Source organism: Argiope bruennichi, chromosome 10, assembly GCF_947563725.1.
Source record: "Argiope bruennichi chromosome 10, qqArgBrue1.1, whole genome shotgun sequence".
Lineage (NCBI taxonomy): Eukaryota > Metazoa > Arthropoda > Arachnida > Araneae > Araneidae > Argiope > Argiope bruennichi.
In genome coordinates, this window is record NC_079160.1 from 34,838,022 (window position 1) to 34,851,693 (window position 13,672).

A 13,672-nucleotide genomic window follows, 5' to 3' on the forward strand; every position below is an offset into this window, starting at 1 on the left:
AAAAATTGGATATCAGAAAAGTCTATCAAAAAGTTCTTTCCTGCAGAATTAACACTGATAACATGGATACAGTTCAATTTAAAAATAATATTCTTACAGATTGCATCAAATAGCATTATTGCTGAAATTCCAGATTCTTTCAATATTCCTAATGAAAAGCTATAGCTTCATCATTTGAATTATCAGGCAACTAAATTCAAATAAAATACTTACAAATAATTACCAGATAACATCAAATTTTAAAGTTCATTCGAATTTTTCTTTAAATTCATAAGCAGAAAGTGATCATCACTTTTTTGCAACAGACAGAGCGAATTCTAAAATGCTCTCTTTGCTAATCAGTCTTTCCTATTGCTGGGGGGATTTGTTTATTTTGAGTGTTGTTGTAGTCACCTGCATATTATATTCAGCAAGATTATTATTAGTTTCGTCCAGACGTACAAATTTTCGCTTCTCTTTGGGTATTATATAAATTTTATTACCAGTACGATTAAGAAACAAGTAATTTAATCTGAAGTTTCTATCACGTAATCTGTTGCTTTTAATTCGTTTACTTTTTGGAGAAGTCGTACTCCTTTTCATCTTTTTTTTCACTTGTTTATTAGACATAGATTGAATCGTTTCATCTTCAGTATAATTTAATTTTTCAATATGCATTTCTTCTTTACATTTGCGAGATTTGCATTCAGCAAAATTCGAGTTTTCTGCATCTATTTCTTTTTCTTGTCTGTCAGACTTAAATTTCTCTTCATCCATAGAGTGTAATTTCGTTTTTATATATGGTGGAACATATGGGTGTGTTTCATGGCTATTATTCCGACTTTTAGTACTCTCTGTAACCACTTCATCAATTTTAATATCAGACGTCCATGAAACACGATCTTCAAACATTTCTTTAGAATTCAATTCCTCTTTATCTATCATGCATTCACGGTTGATTCCATACATTTCATTCTTATCAATTTCATTGTTGGAATAGTTTTCTTCGTAAGTACATGACGTTCGTATGTTATCAGCATTAAGACTTTCAGAACAATATTTGAAATCAGTTTCACCAAACTGATCTTTGAAAATGTTGATATTAGTCTTACAAATTTTATTTTCGATACAATTATTAAAATTATTCTTTACAAGTTGATTTTCAAATGAATTATTGACAGGAGTCCCATCAATTTCATTTTCAGAAGGAACAAGAGCAATGACTTCATAAAACTGATTTTGAACTGAATTATTTACACTTGTCTCACTAACTTGGTTTTCATAAGCATGATTGGCATTTTCAATTTCAACAAGAGAAGTATTTTTTATGTTTAAATCTGAATAGTTGCATATATAATTTATTTCAGTATTTGCATTGGAACAAGCATTGAAAACACTTTCATCTGAGCAATATCCCACCAACTTGGAATCAGAACAAGGAGGATTCGGAACAGTCATTTCTTTTATTTGGAGCTCTTTTTCTGCTTCATTTTTAGATTTATGAGCAGGCAACAAACAGGACTTCGCAGCAGAAAAGTTCTTTTGGGGGAAATAGCTTTTATGGTTGTTCAGATTATTACCAAGTTTGTGAGAAGATTCAAGTTCCTCAGCAGTCATTCTAGAATGACTCTGAAATGCATTATCATGAAATGTTCCGGTTCCATTATTTATGTGCCGTTGTCGAGAATTCTTTAATGGCCGCCTACATGAAATCCTCTTACGTTTCTTATTAAGGTCTTTAAAACATTTTTCAACCAACAAGAATTTTTTGCAGGAATAAAATATTTTCTTTGGTTCCAATTTTAATTTCTCTTTTCTGGACATTTTCAAATACTTTTTCTTTATATCATTTGCAAATGAAGAAATGTACCGACGTGAAGATGAAACTGAAAAACGCTGCCGCACATCATTTTCGCAATTTCGAACAGTGTCACTTGATATGGACGTCATGTTTGAAGGTACATCATTCAGTAAGCTACCGAATTCACGAACATCATTTGTTGCAGCTAAAGAGTCACTGCCATCACATGCGACTGCGTAATTTAAAAAATTGGATGAAGCAAGAGGCTCTCGAAATTCTTCTAAATATACGCCCTTTTCTTTCAAAAACTTCACAAATACTTGTTTGCAGTAGATATTTTTGTGAAATAAGTTACATGAAAGGATATGACTGACCAGTTCTTGATGGTCAAAACATACCCATGGTACATAATTCAACAATGAGTAAAATTCCTGGCTTCTTGCTTCACTTTCGGTTTCAGTCCATCTACAAATGAGCTTCATTAAAAAAATTTCAGGTAACAAGTTAAATGAATCCTCCAAAAATGTTTTAATTCCATCGATGGTCAATCGCAAGGTTTCATCACTTTCTAAAATATCAGTAATATTATCCGCCATAAATGAGGAAACATTTTTCTTCAGTGAAGGTATATCACAAGTAATAGAAATTTCTTTTAAACGAAAGCAATTGTGTACAGTAATATTCTGATTTAAAAATTCTTCGCAAATCTTTTTAAGGCTTTCAACTTTGAATGTACTGGCTAGTTTAACTAGTTCAAAAACATTATCTGAATTGACTGTTGTTACTCCAGTGTATAAGAAATCAAGAAATAATTTAAAAATGCCCAAATCTTCACAAATCACAGTCAGATTGTTCTTTAATCTGAAGCTGTATTCAAAATAAGTACTGCGCATTGCTAAAATATTGCTGTGAACAGGAAATGTCATACCCTTTGCACAGAGAAAAGCATCACAAAACTCTCCAGATTCACGCTGTTCCAGCAATTTTTGAATCACTGATGACGAATGATTGGCATCAGAGAAACTCATTGGATTAGAATTAGTTGATTCCATAATAAAAATAATAAAATGATGAAACCTGCTAACACAATTTCGTTTAGTGAAATGCTTTGTTTTTTGAAAGAGTTCAGACTGTAAATAACTATTACATCACACCAAAAATATAATGTAATAAAAGCAGTGAATTCAAAATTTTCAATCATTCAGCAGTTCCATTATGATAATACTGCAAAAACCAAACTTATTAAGAATCATTTCAAAGTTAAGTGATACGAAATTGAAGGATAAGAGATTTCTGAAATATATAAATACCTTTGCACAATTGTAAACTTGAATCTGAACATAAGAATTTAGTTTCCGTTATCCTCATGAAAAGAAAACGCAGCGAATACTTTATACATTTTCAATTTTGAGTTCATTTGTTTTCTCACAGAACTGACGAAAGGGAGAAAAAAAATTTCATTAAGGAACAAACAGTTCATAATTCTTACGCATTCTGATTGTCGTAAATTAATTTTCTTTTTGACACTTCAGCAATTCGTCATTCTAATTTGAATGAAACTAACGAACAAACTACTGGCAGTACTGAAAACACAGAGAAGGAGTTTCTCTTTGACTGAAAACTGCAAACGATTTTTTATGGAATGAAGTTGCGTAATCGATTCTGCTATGATTCATTGTTTAGATTAAAAAGAAAAAGATCAGTTATATCTTTTCCATGAAAAAAAGTTAATTATGATGATTCATATGATGTTTGAAAAGAAGAATATAAAATAGGATCCAGTCAAAATAATCGCCTATTAGAAAACGCCAAGTTGAAAGATACATTATTATTTGAAGCATTTTGATCCAGCTTTTTTATAAAAATAAATAACATTTTTCTAAGAACTTAACTCTGCTAAGATTTTTTTTTTTTGGCTGACAGATATTATTTTATTTAAAGCATCCGTATCCGATATATTTTCACTAACTGATATGAGCATAGGAAAAAGATTTCTGTATTTCCGCATATTGAATTTACCTTTTCTTAAATATTTATAAACATTATCATTATAATGCTTTATTTCTTTTTAATTATTCAGTCTTATTTAATTACATATTATCATTTTTTTATTAATATACACTATTATTTATTTACTGATTAACATTTATCAACTTTGTTATTTTTAACTACAAGTTTAGCTTCAAAATAAAAATTATTTTGTCGATATTACAAACTGCTTTCATAATAGAAATTTACTGAAAGCTTCATTAAAATTTTTAAACAGTTTTAGTTTAAATTATGCATATTAACCATACCAGAATGATTAAGAATATGAAAGTATTTCATATTGAATACGTCTTTTCTGATTATCTATAAGACAGAAATCCGTTAAAATTTATTTGAATTGCACGTTTTTAACTGGTGAACGAGTAAACAAATACAAAGGATTCTTAAAACGTGCATACATTTTGAATAATTGTAACATATAAAATTAATAAAATTCAACAATTCGTGACTTTACTTAATTAATAGATTTCAGAATTTATTCGTTAATTCGCTTATGAAATTATGGAAACGTAATTTATGAATGGAATCATTTTAAAAACGAAAACGCTCTATAAATAACTGAAAATAACTATGGTACAAATATGATTTTTACATCATCTTAAAATTCAAAAACGTTTCTTTTCAATGATAACAATTTTTGGTCGTATATACATTCTATATTTAATCAAACTTTTTCTGTAAATTTAAGCAAACTTCCCAACAAAAATACAAAGATACGTGTCTTCTAAACCATTATTAACCACTGTATCAAGAAGGATAATACAAATGCAAAGGAATTCTTGAAGAACACCGAAGTTATAAATGGAAGTGAGAATTAAAATTGCATATATCTTTTTTTTTTCTGTTTTTGTTTTATAATCAGAATTACTATCTATATTAATGCAAATAATAATAATAATAACGTGCAAACTAGTGAAATGAAACTTCTGCCCTTAATACAAATCATTATTGGCAAACCATATTTCAAGAGAGGAAGCGATATATTTATTTAATTCTGTTAAGAATTAAAATTAATATTAATGATTTAAAATATACTATTAGCATGAAAAGAAATGGCAAATTTTACATCATTCTAGGTTAAAAATTAAGGTTAAGGATTGCTAAAAGGCGAGCATTAGCAATGGTTTATTTTTATTTCTTTATTTATTTTTACGAATTGTATGGGTGCTAACAGAAATACATAATACAATTTACAGGACGGCATAAGACTTCTAAAATTATATAAATTATATATCTCTAAAAAATTTGAAGTTTAAAAATATTTTAGACGATATTAAGACCAAGTTACATAAAATATTTAATTGAAAATTTTAGCGACCATTAATCCCGGTGAAACAACTGGTCGCTAAAGGCGGCTTGTAATGCCATATGCGCGACAGTATTGTTACAATATATTCACAATACTGTACGGCATTCAGAATATCGAGCATTTATGGAAATACTGTGCTAATTAGGGCAGTACTCATCTCCTCTAAGCGGGATGGATGGACAAGAAATAAATATTGCGAGTTTTTGGACATGAAATTTGTCATAATTGTGTAATTTTTTTATTTAATGAGAAGGACATGTTCTTTAATAATATCTTTTATTTTTCATAGCATTATGAAAAAAAAGAGTTCAATTTTTAATAATTATTTGGGGTTTTTTTAAAACCATGGCCAGTAGGAAACGTAATCTGAAGATAAAAGCAGAAAGCAGGAAAAAGAGACAGTGAGAAAGTATGATGAACTTGTATAACTTAAGAAAAGAATTTTACAATGACAGTCTGCAGTTTCTTGGTTTTCAGCATATGGAGTGCCATCATATTAATATAATAATCAACGTAAATCCGAATTAAGATGAAACTTGAATTGGCGTGATTAGGAAATAAATACTGGATATCAATTATAATTATTTCATGTACATTTTAATCAACTTTCTGAAAGAATATAAAATTTAAGGTTAGCTTGAAAAAATTTTTCATTTCTGAAATTTTTTTTTTCATTTTTTTTTTCACTTATGTCTTGGAAATCTATTACATTAAATATGCTATTTATAAACGCATTTAAATAAAGATTTGCAAACTTACAAAATCTTTTTTTTATTCATCTTTAATTTAAGTAGCAATATACACATTTGTGGGTGATCAAGATGAAAATGTTTTTGTCGTTAAAAGTTATGATGATTCTCTCTTTGTTTGTGCAACTGTAGTCGCAGACGAATGGAAAAAAGAAAAATTTAATCTTTAATATGCGCTGTGTGTTTATTGCTTTCTGTCGGTTTGGTGGAGCCACCATAGCTCAGTGGTTAGAGCACTGGTCTTGTAAACCAGGGGTCGTGAGTTCAAACCTCACTGGTGGCTGGTAGAGCTCACTCTGTTCAGTTATCTGCTGGTAATTGCGTTTTTCTTTCTTCCTTTTTTTGAAAAAAGTTATTGAAAATTATTTTGACGGCTGATATTGAAAAAAAAAAAAAACAGAAAATCACTTAGCTTATTATATAATATCAATTTAATTAGTTAATTAATTTCATAAATTAATAATTAATAAACAAATCAAGATACTATTTTATGATTTGAGATAAATAAACTGTAACATCGTTGCAAGTTTTTGTTTTTTACCCGGAAATTTTACTGCTGAACTTAAGCCAACATTTTTATTTTCGCTTATATGAGGTACGTAAAGAGAAAATATTGCAATTGTTAGAAAATTCTAACGCGGGATTTCAATGAATCTCTGGATTTCAGACCTCCTTTGATTCGGTTATATCGGTTCCAAAATTGGTAGCACTACATAAGACAAACAATCTATCTTATAAAGCACACACACACACATTTTCTCTTCTATTATTAGTAGAGATAACGTCCAAAATGATGGTCGATTTATCGCACCACGTAATATATACATGTAATAATTCCTGATATTCACGTCTTTCAAACTGTAACTAATTCGAATTTTTTGGTGATTGCATGTTTCGTATACTAGAAAGTGAAAAAAAACCAAAGTGAAAGTGTTTAGAAAGAATTTTGTAAGTCTCTGTATTTCCAAAGTGAACACTTAAAATGCAAAGAGCAAACAAAGAGAAAAGAAACAATCAAACAAAAGCAGACATCTGAAATGATCACCTTGAAATTTCCTCGCATACTTTTTGATAAAAATTTACCCCCCCCCCTTTTTGTACAAAACTGCGGACTTTGGGAAACACAGTGAATGCTACAATCACTCAGTTTAGTTTAATTTTGTTTTGTTTTTTATATTAACGTCCCGTTTTAAAATAACAATTCTTCTTCTTGTGTACAGCCGACAACCTCGCCACCACTGAGCGAAGCAGTATCGACGGGATGTTTCAAAGCAACACTAGGGCTATTTTGGGACGGGCCTTGAAATTTTGAACCGCGGTCGGATGACGAGGACGACACATGAGCTGTCACCCCTCTCTCTAAAAATACAATTGCTCAGATTGAAACCAAAGTGTGACATAGAATTATAATATTTGTATTATCTGTTACGAATCTACACTTTAAATGCTAAAATTGTGGATAAAATTCCATTTGCTTAAGTTGTGAAATTTTACAATTATCTTGTTTATAAACATTCAGAAATTACAGATTAAATGACACTCAACTTTATGAGGAAAGTGGTTCCAAATTTTATATGGATCAATGGAATATTTCTATGGACCAAATTTTTCTTCTCTAATTCCTTGCTTTTTGTAACTATTGTGTTCACTTGTATCCTGACAGCCGGACAGACTGACAGATTTCTCGACGAAATATGCGTTAGTCTAAAGTGAAAAAGGTTTTATTTTTCAAGTTATCCTCATGCTTGAGTACGGAGAGTCAATCCAGAACTCAATAATCTAAAACCAAAAATGTAGTCTATTTGAACGTAATAACTGGCATCAATACAGTATTCCAGGAGTTTACAGACTGATGTGGATAACTACATGTTCGGCGTTCAGAATTTTATGATTGGGCCTTATTTGAAGTAAAAATCAAATCCTTTTTTTTGAGAATGCAATCTAGACAGGCGAATTTTTCTTTATTCGCGACAGAGGCATCAATCTTTAAAATGATCGAAAAGTTACTTTTGGGATGGTAAAAATTCATTCTCTGTGCAAGACATCATTAGTAGCAGTTTTTTTTAAATAAATGTGTGTGTATTTTCGGAAACTCTTTGGTTAGTCATATTTTCTATAACATTATACTGAATGGCCAGCGATATATTCAGTTAATTTTAAATGAAACTGTGAGAATAATTACCTTTAGCAATACACGCTATGTAAATCTTTACCAACGAATTCAAAAAAGGTTTTTGATCGCATAGGTATTGTTCTAAAGAATACAATTTTGTATAGGAGTCATAGGTGATCATTTTAAAACAATTTTTAAGCACTTCCATTAATGATCAGACCATTTTTTTAAAGATTTAATGAAAGTTAATAAATGTTATTATTTTCGGATTTTAATAATTTTTCCTGACATGTCAATTATTTCTAAAATTTACAAAGAAAATTTCTCTCTAACACCATTTAGGGAAATGGAAAAGTGTTCAAAGTCAACGAATTCTCCTTTTAATATTTCAGCAAATTTTGCATATAGAAGTATGTGGCTTTTTAAATAAGAAAAACATTTTACCAACTAGCAACTTTTTCGCTAATGGGGGCTGTATAAAAACATACATTTTTTTTAAAAAAATCTTTTTGTTATTCCTTTCTACAGAAGTTAAAATATTTTCATACATTTGGGCATCTTACTTGGTGAAAATCTGCAACTGGAAAAATATGGCTAATTGCAATAATTAAGGACAAAAACCCTTCTTCCCTTCTTTCACTTTGGGGGGGGGGGGCTCCCTGCATATATATATATATATATATATATATATATATATAAATGAGGATTTTTTGGGATGATGTCAGTATGGAAAAAGTAATCATCTCATTAAAGAGTGTATTTTTTACCAAAACAAAAAGTAAATGGCTAATTAACTGGGAAATCCAATCAATTATATATAATTAAAAATGTGATTATTATATATTTGATCAAAAATAATTTTTGTAGTTATCTGCCAAATCAATTTGATAATTACCTTTTTATCAGCCCAATCTAAAAAAAAAGATAATCTATACAGTGGATTACCTTTGATACAATACAGTGGATTACTTTTGATAATTACCTTTTTATCAGCCCAATCTAAAAAAAAAAAGATAATCTATGCAGTGGATTTTTTAATTTTTAAATATTGCCGACGGTACTAAGGATTTGCTGGTGAATGGACAGGTCGAAGTTAACCTTTCTGAGGGGATTATTTTACTAATTGATAATCCGGATGGTCTAAAAGTGAAGGAATTGATCGATGGTCATAATTTGGCGTTTTTGATTACCTGTGGGATACTACTGGAACTGAGTGGGGCTGCCTCGTGGCAACATTGACATTCGTATGGCTTCCACTAGTTTGAAATAATTGTATACAAATATTTATAAGTAGCATTTATATGATTTCGTTATTTTATGAGTGATTTAGCAGTGATAGATTTAGGCATTTTATGGCCCTATGTAGTATGCATTATGAGCCGCTGTTTTAATTACTGATCATTTTAAATTCACTTTGCAAGCCATTTTTAACTTAATCAACCTCTTAATGATTTATTTTAGATTATTTTTGTTGTAATAGTAACCGTTTAATAATTTATATTTTTATTTATTTTTTAATATGTATATTTTAAAAAATGACTAAGTAATAAATAAAAAATGAGGTATTATTATTAGTTCATAATTTTCCTTACTTACAAAAAGAAGCATTTAATCTTTATGATAGACCATAAAGAAATAAAATTCAAAAAAACGCGTAATATCTTAGTATATTGTAAATATGTAAGTAATTACTTATATAGCTCTAATTATTACTATAAGCAATTACTATTATAGCTCTAATTTATCAAATAATGATTTTAATAATTCAATGTGAAAAAATATTATAGCGCTAATATTTTGTAATTCATATAATTTGTATTTTTTACTAATTTATTTATTTGGCTATTACGCTAATAAATAATCTTTCTGCTTGTATCCAAAAAAAGCACAACAAGGTGAAATTAGTAGATTCATTTTAAAATAAAAATACAGAATTTGAAAATAGCGAGAGAAAAGGAGTATTTTAAATAGAATTTAAAAAGTGTTTTTTTTTAAAGAAAAAATTTGCAACAGATTTATAGTTACTTTATAATAAACTATATGAATAGAATTTTCAAATAACATATTTTGTTTTAAGCACATGGAGGAAAAACAAAATAAAAAGTTTATTCACATTTCAAACATTTACAGATATCAGCATACTTTTACATATTAGAAGCAACTAACAACAAAGACAGGAAGATCCAAATCTCAAATGTGAAAATAACGTAAATCCTTCTATAATACACGAATTAATACACTGATATTTTTAAGTATGATACGTAAAAAAATTATTTATCTATAACATATATTTCGTAACATGGAATGTTACAAATAGTAATTAATTCTCAATTATACTTTCCTTTCTACACAAAAGTTGGCGCTACAAACGCTATTGTTAAGGAACGAGAAAATGAAAACCTTGAACTGTAAATTAAATCATTCACGAGAAAAAGAAAGGAGAATTTTCTAATTATTTTCACACGTAATACAGTAAAAATAATTTAAATAAATTTTTAAATATAAACAAATGATTTCATCACAAAATAATGGGGAAAAAAAGAGGTATATATTCTCAACAAATACGCATGACATTAAGTACTTCATAGAGATATTGATTTACAAAACAACAAACAGCAATATATATATATATATATAGATATCAATTAAGTAGATAATATTCTTTGACACAGGTTTCGAGTGGAAGTTCATTTTAAGTTTCTTCAAGTGCAAACCACACATCAAAGATCAGAGGAGATATGTCTCCTTTCTGCCAATAGAGGGCAGCAGTTATTTATGTTAAATACAGACGATACGAAAAACATCACAAGCATTTCAAGATGGCGGCGATCACAGGATCATTTAAAATCGGTATGACAGAAACGGTGAATATATATATGCATTATTCACAGCGATGGGTGAACTGGACGGCACAACATATTTATTTATCTACCACACAGTGCATTTCTTCACAGGATTCATTGGTGATCCAAGAGGGCATCCAAACTCTCTTGCAAATTCTGGAGTATTCGCCAGTGGACCAATCACCCTGAAAGAAAGAATGAATTAAAAATGAAGAATGAATTCTATTTGTTGACTATAGTTTGCATGGCTAGAAACAATCTGTTAGCTGAATCGTATGATGAATTTTGGATTTAAGCGATTATTTCAAACCATTGATAAAACCTATTACATCCTGTTTCTCTTCTAATTTGAAATAAAAGTTTCCGATATAAAAAGGGCTTTATAAGAATGATTTCAAATAAAAAATTATCCAACTAATTGGAACCATAAGAAAGTTTGAAAAAAAGGAATAAAAGATACTTTCAATTTCTGTCATCTTGGTTTATATTAACAAACCTGATTTCTAAAGTAATATGGAGGAACATATTAAATTATTAATATTAAAGATATGTTATTTATCAATTTTGAATAAAAATTTATTAATAATATCTTCAGCCGAATAAGAGGGATGGTTCAGTATCGGCGGAGGAGGGAATGCAAGAATATACTGATGCTTCAGGATCTATTCCATACATTCTTTTCCAGGGAGTTAAATGCAGTACATTTATTATATTTTCTAATTCATATATAGGTTGATCCCGAATTCTTGGCATAAACTTTAAGGCTTAGTATAGGACACTATCAAAATAATTTATTGAATAGGAATGTACGATGCAGATTACACGGTGAGACGCAAATACTGCAAGGAAGAGATGAAGGGGAAAATAAATTGAAGTTTTGGTTGGTTCCGTTGCTTGTAGAGGGCAGTAGGTGGATAGTGCGATGGATACGATGAATTCGACATGTTCGCCTAGTTCCTCAGTCACTGCGATCTTCCGATTTATCGGACTATTTTTTATAAGGAATATCTGGAGAGTCTTATTTAATTGATTCCAATGGACTCAATTGAGAATCTAGTTTCTCGAATATTCGTAGCTGCTGCATGTGTGCTTGAAATACTTGGTATTATGAATTACAATGTCTAAGAAATAGGTGGAGCTGTGTGTATTCACTTTCATTTGTACATGTTACTATTTCTTGAACATTGTTCACTCTGTAAATACCTCGTACTATAAACATGCCTACTTGAGAGCTCTGGAGTTTCCTCTTAACAAGGACATGCAGGCCAGCATGATATGCATATCCACATAAGTGAGTTGTAGCGGTTTGTGATGCGCGAAGATAGAACTTAGGTCCTTATGGTTCGCAGCCGAGTAACATGACCACTATACAAAAACAATTGCTCGGGTTGGATAGCTGTTAACTGGCTTATAAGCTTTCACCACAGACTCTCCCTCCTGTGAGACGAACGATATGGCTGTTGAATGGTGATGTTTTAGCTGTTGAGTCTAATGTGCCTGTACCCATTTGAGTAGCGCCAAGCGTTATGGCGAGTGTGTGTGAGTGAGTGGTTGCTGTTGCTGCGTCAAGTGAGTCTGACGACTTTGGGTTGCTGCGTCAAGTGAATCTGACGACTTTGGTTTGCTGTGGGTAGATGGCGCCACAACATACGAAGGTTGAAGGTTCGTTGTCCGAGGTCACCAATGTGGTGAATTAGTGAAGAGAGAGAATAGAACCCGGGACCTTGTGGTTCGCAGTCCAGTAACATGACCACAATACAAAAGCAATTGCTCAGGTAGCGTAGCTGTTAACTGGCTTATAAGCTTTCACCACTGACTCCGCCCCACGGCTTGACGTCTTTAAACGTGTACATAAATCGCTCCACCGACGCTGTCAAACATGTATCATCACATGTACATGTATCATTTTGAACAGTTGGTGTAAACAATGTACATACCAAAAAACACTTTGTTTTTCCTTTCATCTCTTTTTTACTATTCCTATTCAATAAATGATTGTTAAAGTGACTTGCGACCATGCGACTATTCAATAAATGATTGTTAAAGTGACATGCACTCATACCTTCCTTTGCAATAAATAATTGTTACAGTGCCCTGTGCCAAGTTTTAAAATATATATCATAAATTAGGGTTCACCCTGTGTAGAGAAAGTGCAAAATACTTGATCTTGGGCGTTATTTATCCTTGTGGCATTGATGCAAAAGTTTAATTTTGAGTGAGCCAGATAAAATTTCGTTTTCTACTTGTGACCAAAATTTGTTTCAAAATAACCCTTGTAGAGCCTCAAAATGAGACGTTAATCCAATTGAACTTAAATTAATTGTTTGGATGCATTAAAAGTAGTTTTGTTTTTTGAAAGCTTGCTCAACGAAGCTTGTATCACCATTATTACTGAATTCATTATGTTAAATGAAGTTTTGTTTTTTATTATAAATTCATATCAATCTTTTTTCTCATTTTAAAATGGGCTGACGGTTGATACAAAATTTTAAATAGATTTTATCCAACTTCAAATATTAATTTAAATGAGACCTTAAAAACCATTGATACTCCTCGCAGAATAATTACATTTGAAAGATATTATAGATTAAAATTTAGAGAGTTCAACTTTGGTTTAAGTGCTTCAAAAAAGGTTACCCAACACTTAAAATCAAGCCCTATTAGTACAAGATTTTGTGTGATATCTTCCCGTTATTTTTTGAAATATCGAAATGTGTAATAATATTATCGATTATTTTAAGTTAATCGGAAGTTTAGAAGTGATAAACAAGCATTACAACTATGAGTCTTAATGAATTAAAAGATAATGCGGAGGAGAAGATTTAGTTC

The 13,672-nt window shown here is 30.2% G+C and overlaps 1 protein-coding gene and 1 non-coding gene across 2 annotated transcripts in view; one reads left to right on the plus strand and one right to left on the minus strand.

The window, feature by feature from the left end:
* The first annotated feature begins 6,097 nt into the window (after positions 1-6,097).
* On the plus strand, positions 6,098-6,170 carry Trnat-ugu (transfer RNA threonine (anticodon UGU)). Its single transcript has one exon. It is a non-coding gene; the product is annotated as a tRNA-Thr (tRNA).
* A 3,916-nt stretch (positions 6,171-10,086) lies between these two features.
* Positions 10,087-13,672, minus strand: part of LOC129989036 (neprilysin-2-like) — a 117,306-nt gene continuing 113,720 nt past the window's right edge. Inside the window, exon 21 of the mRNA XM_056097348.1 lies at positions 10,087-11,028. Within this exon, the coding sequence (XP_055953323.1) occupies positions 10,929-11,028 (100 nt within the window). The 3' untranslated portion in view covers positions 10,087-10,928. The remainder of the gene's footprint in view (positions 11,029-13,672) is intronic.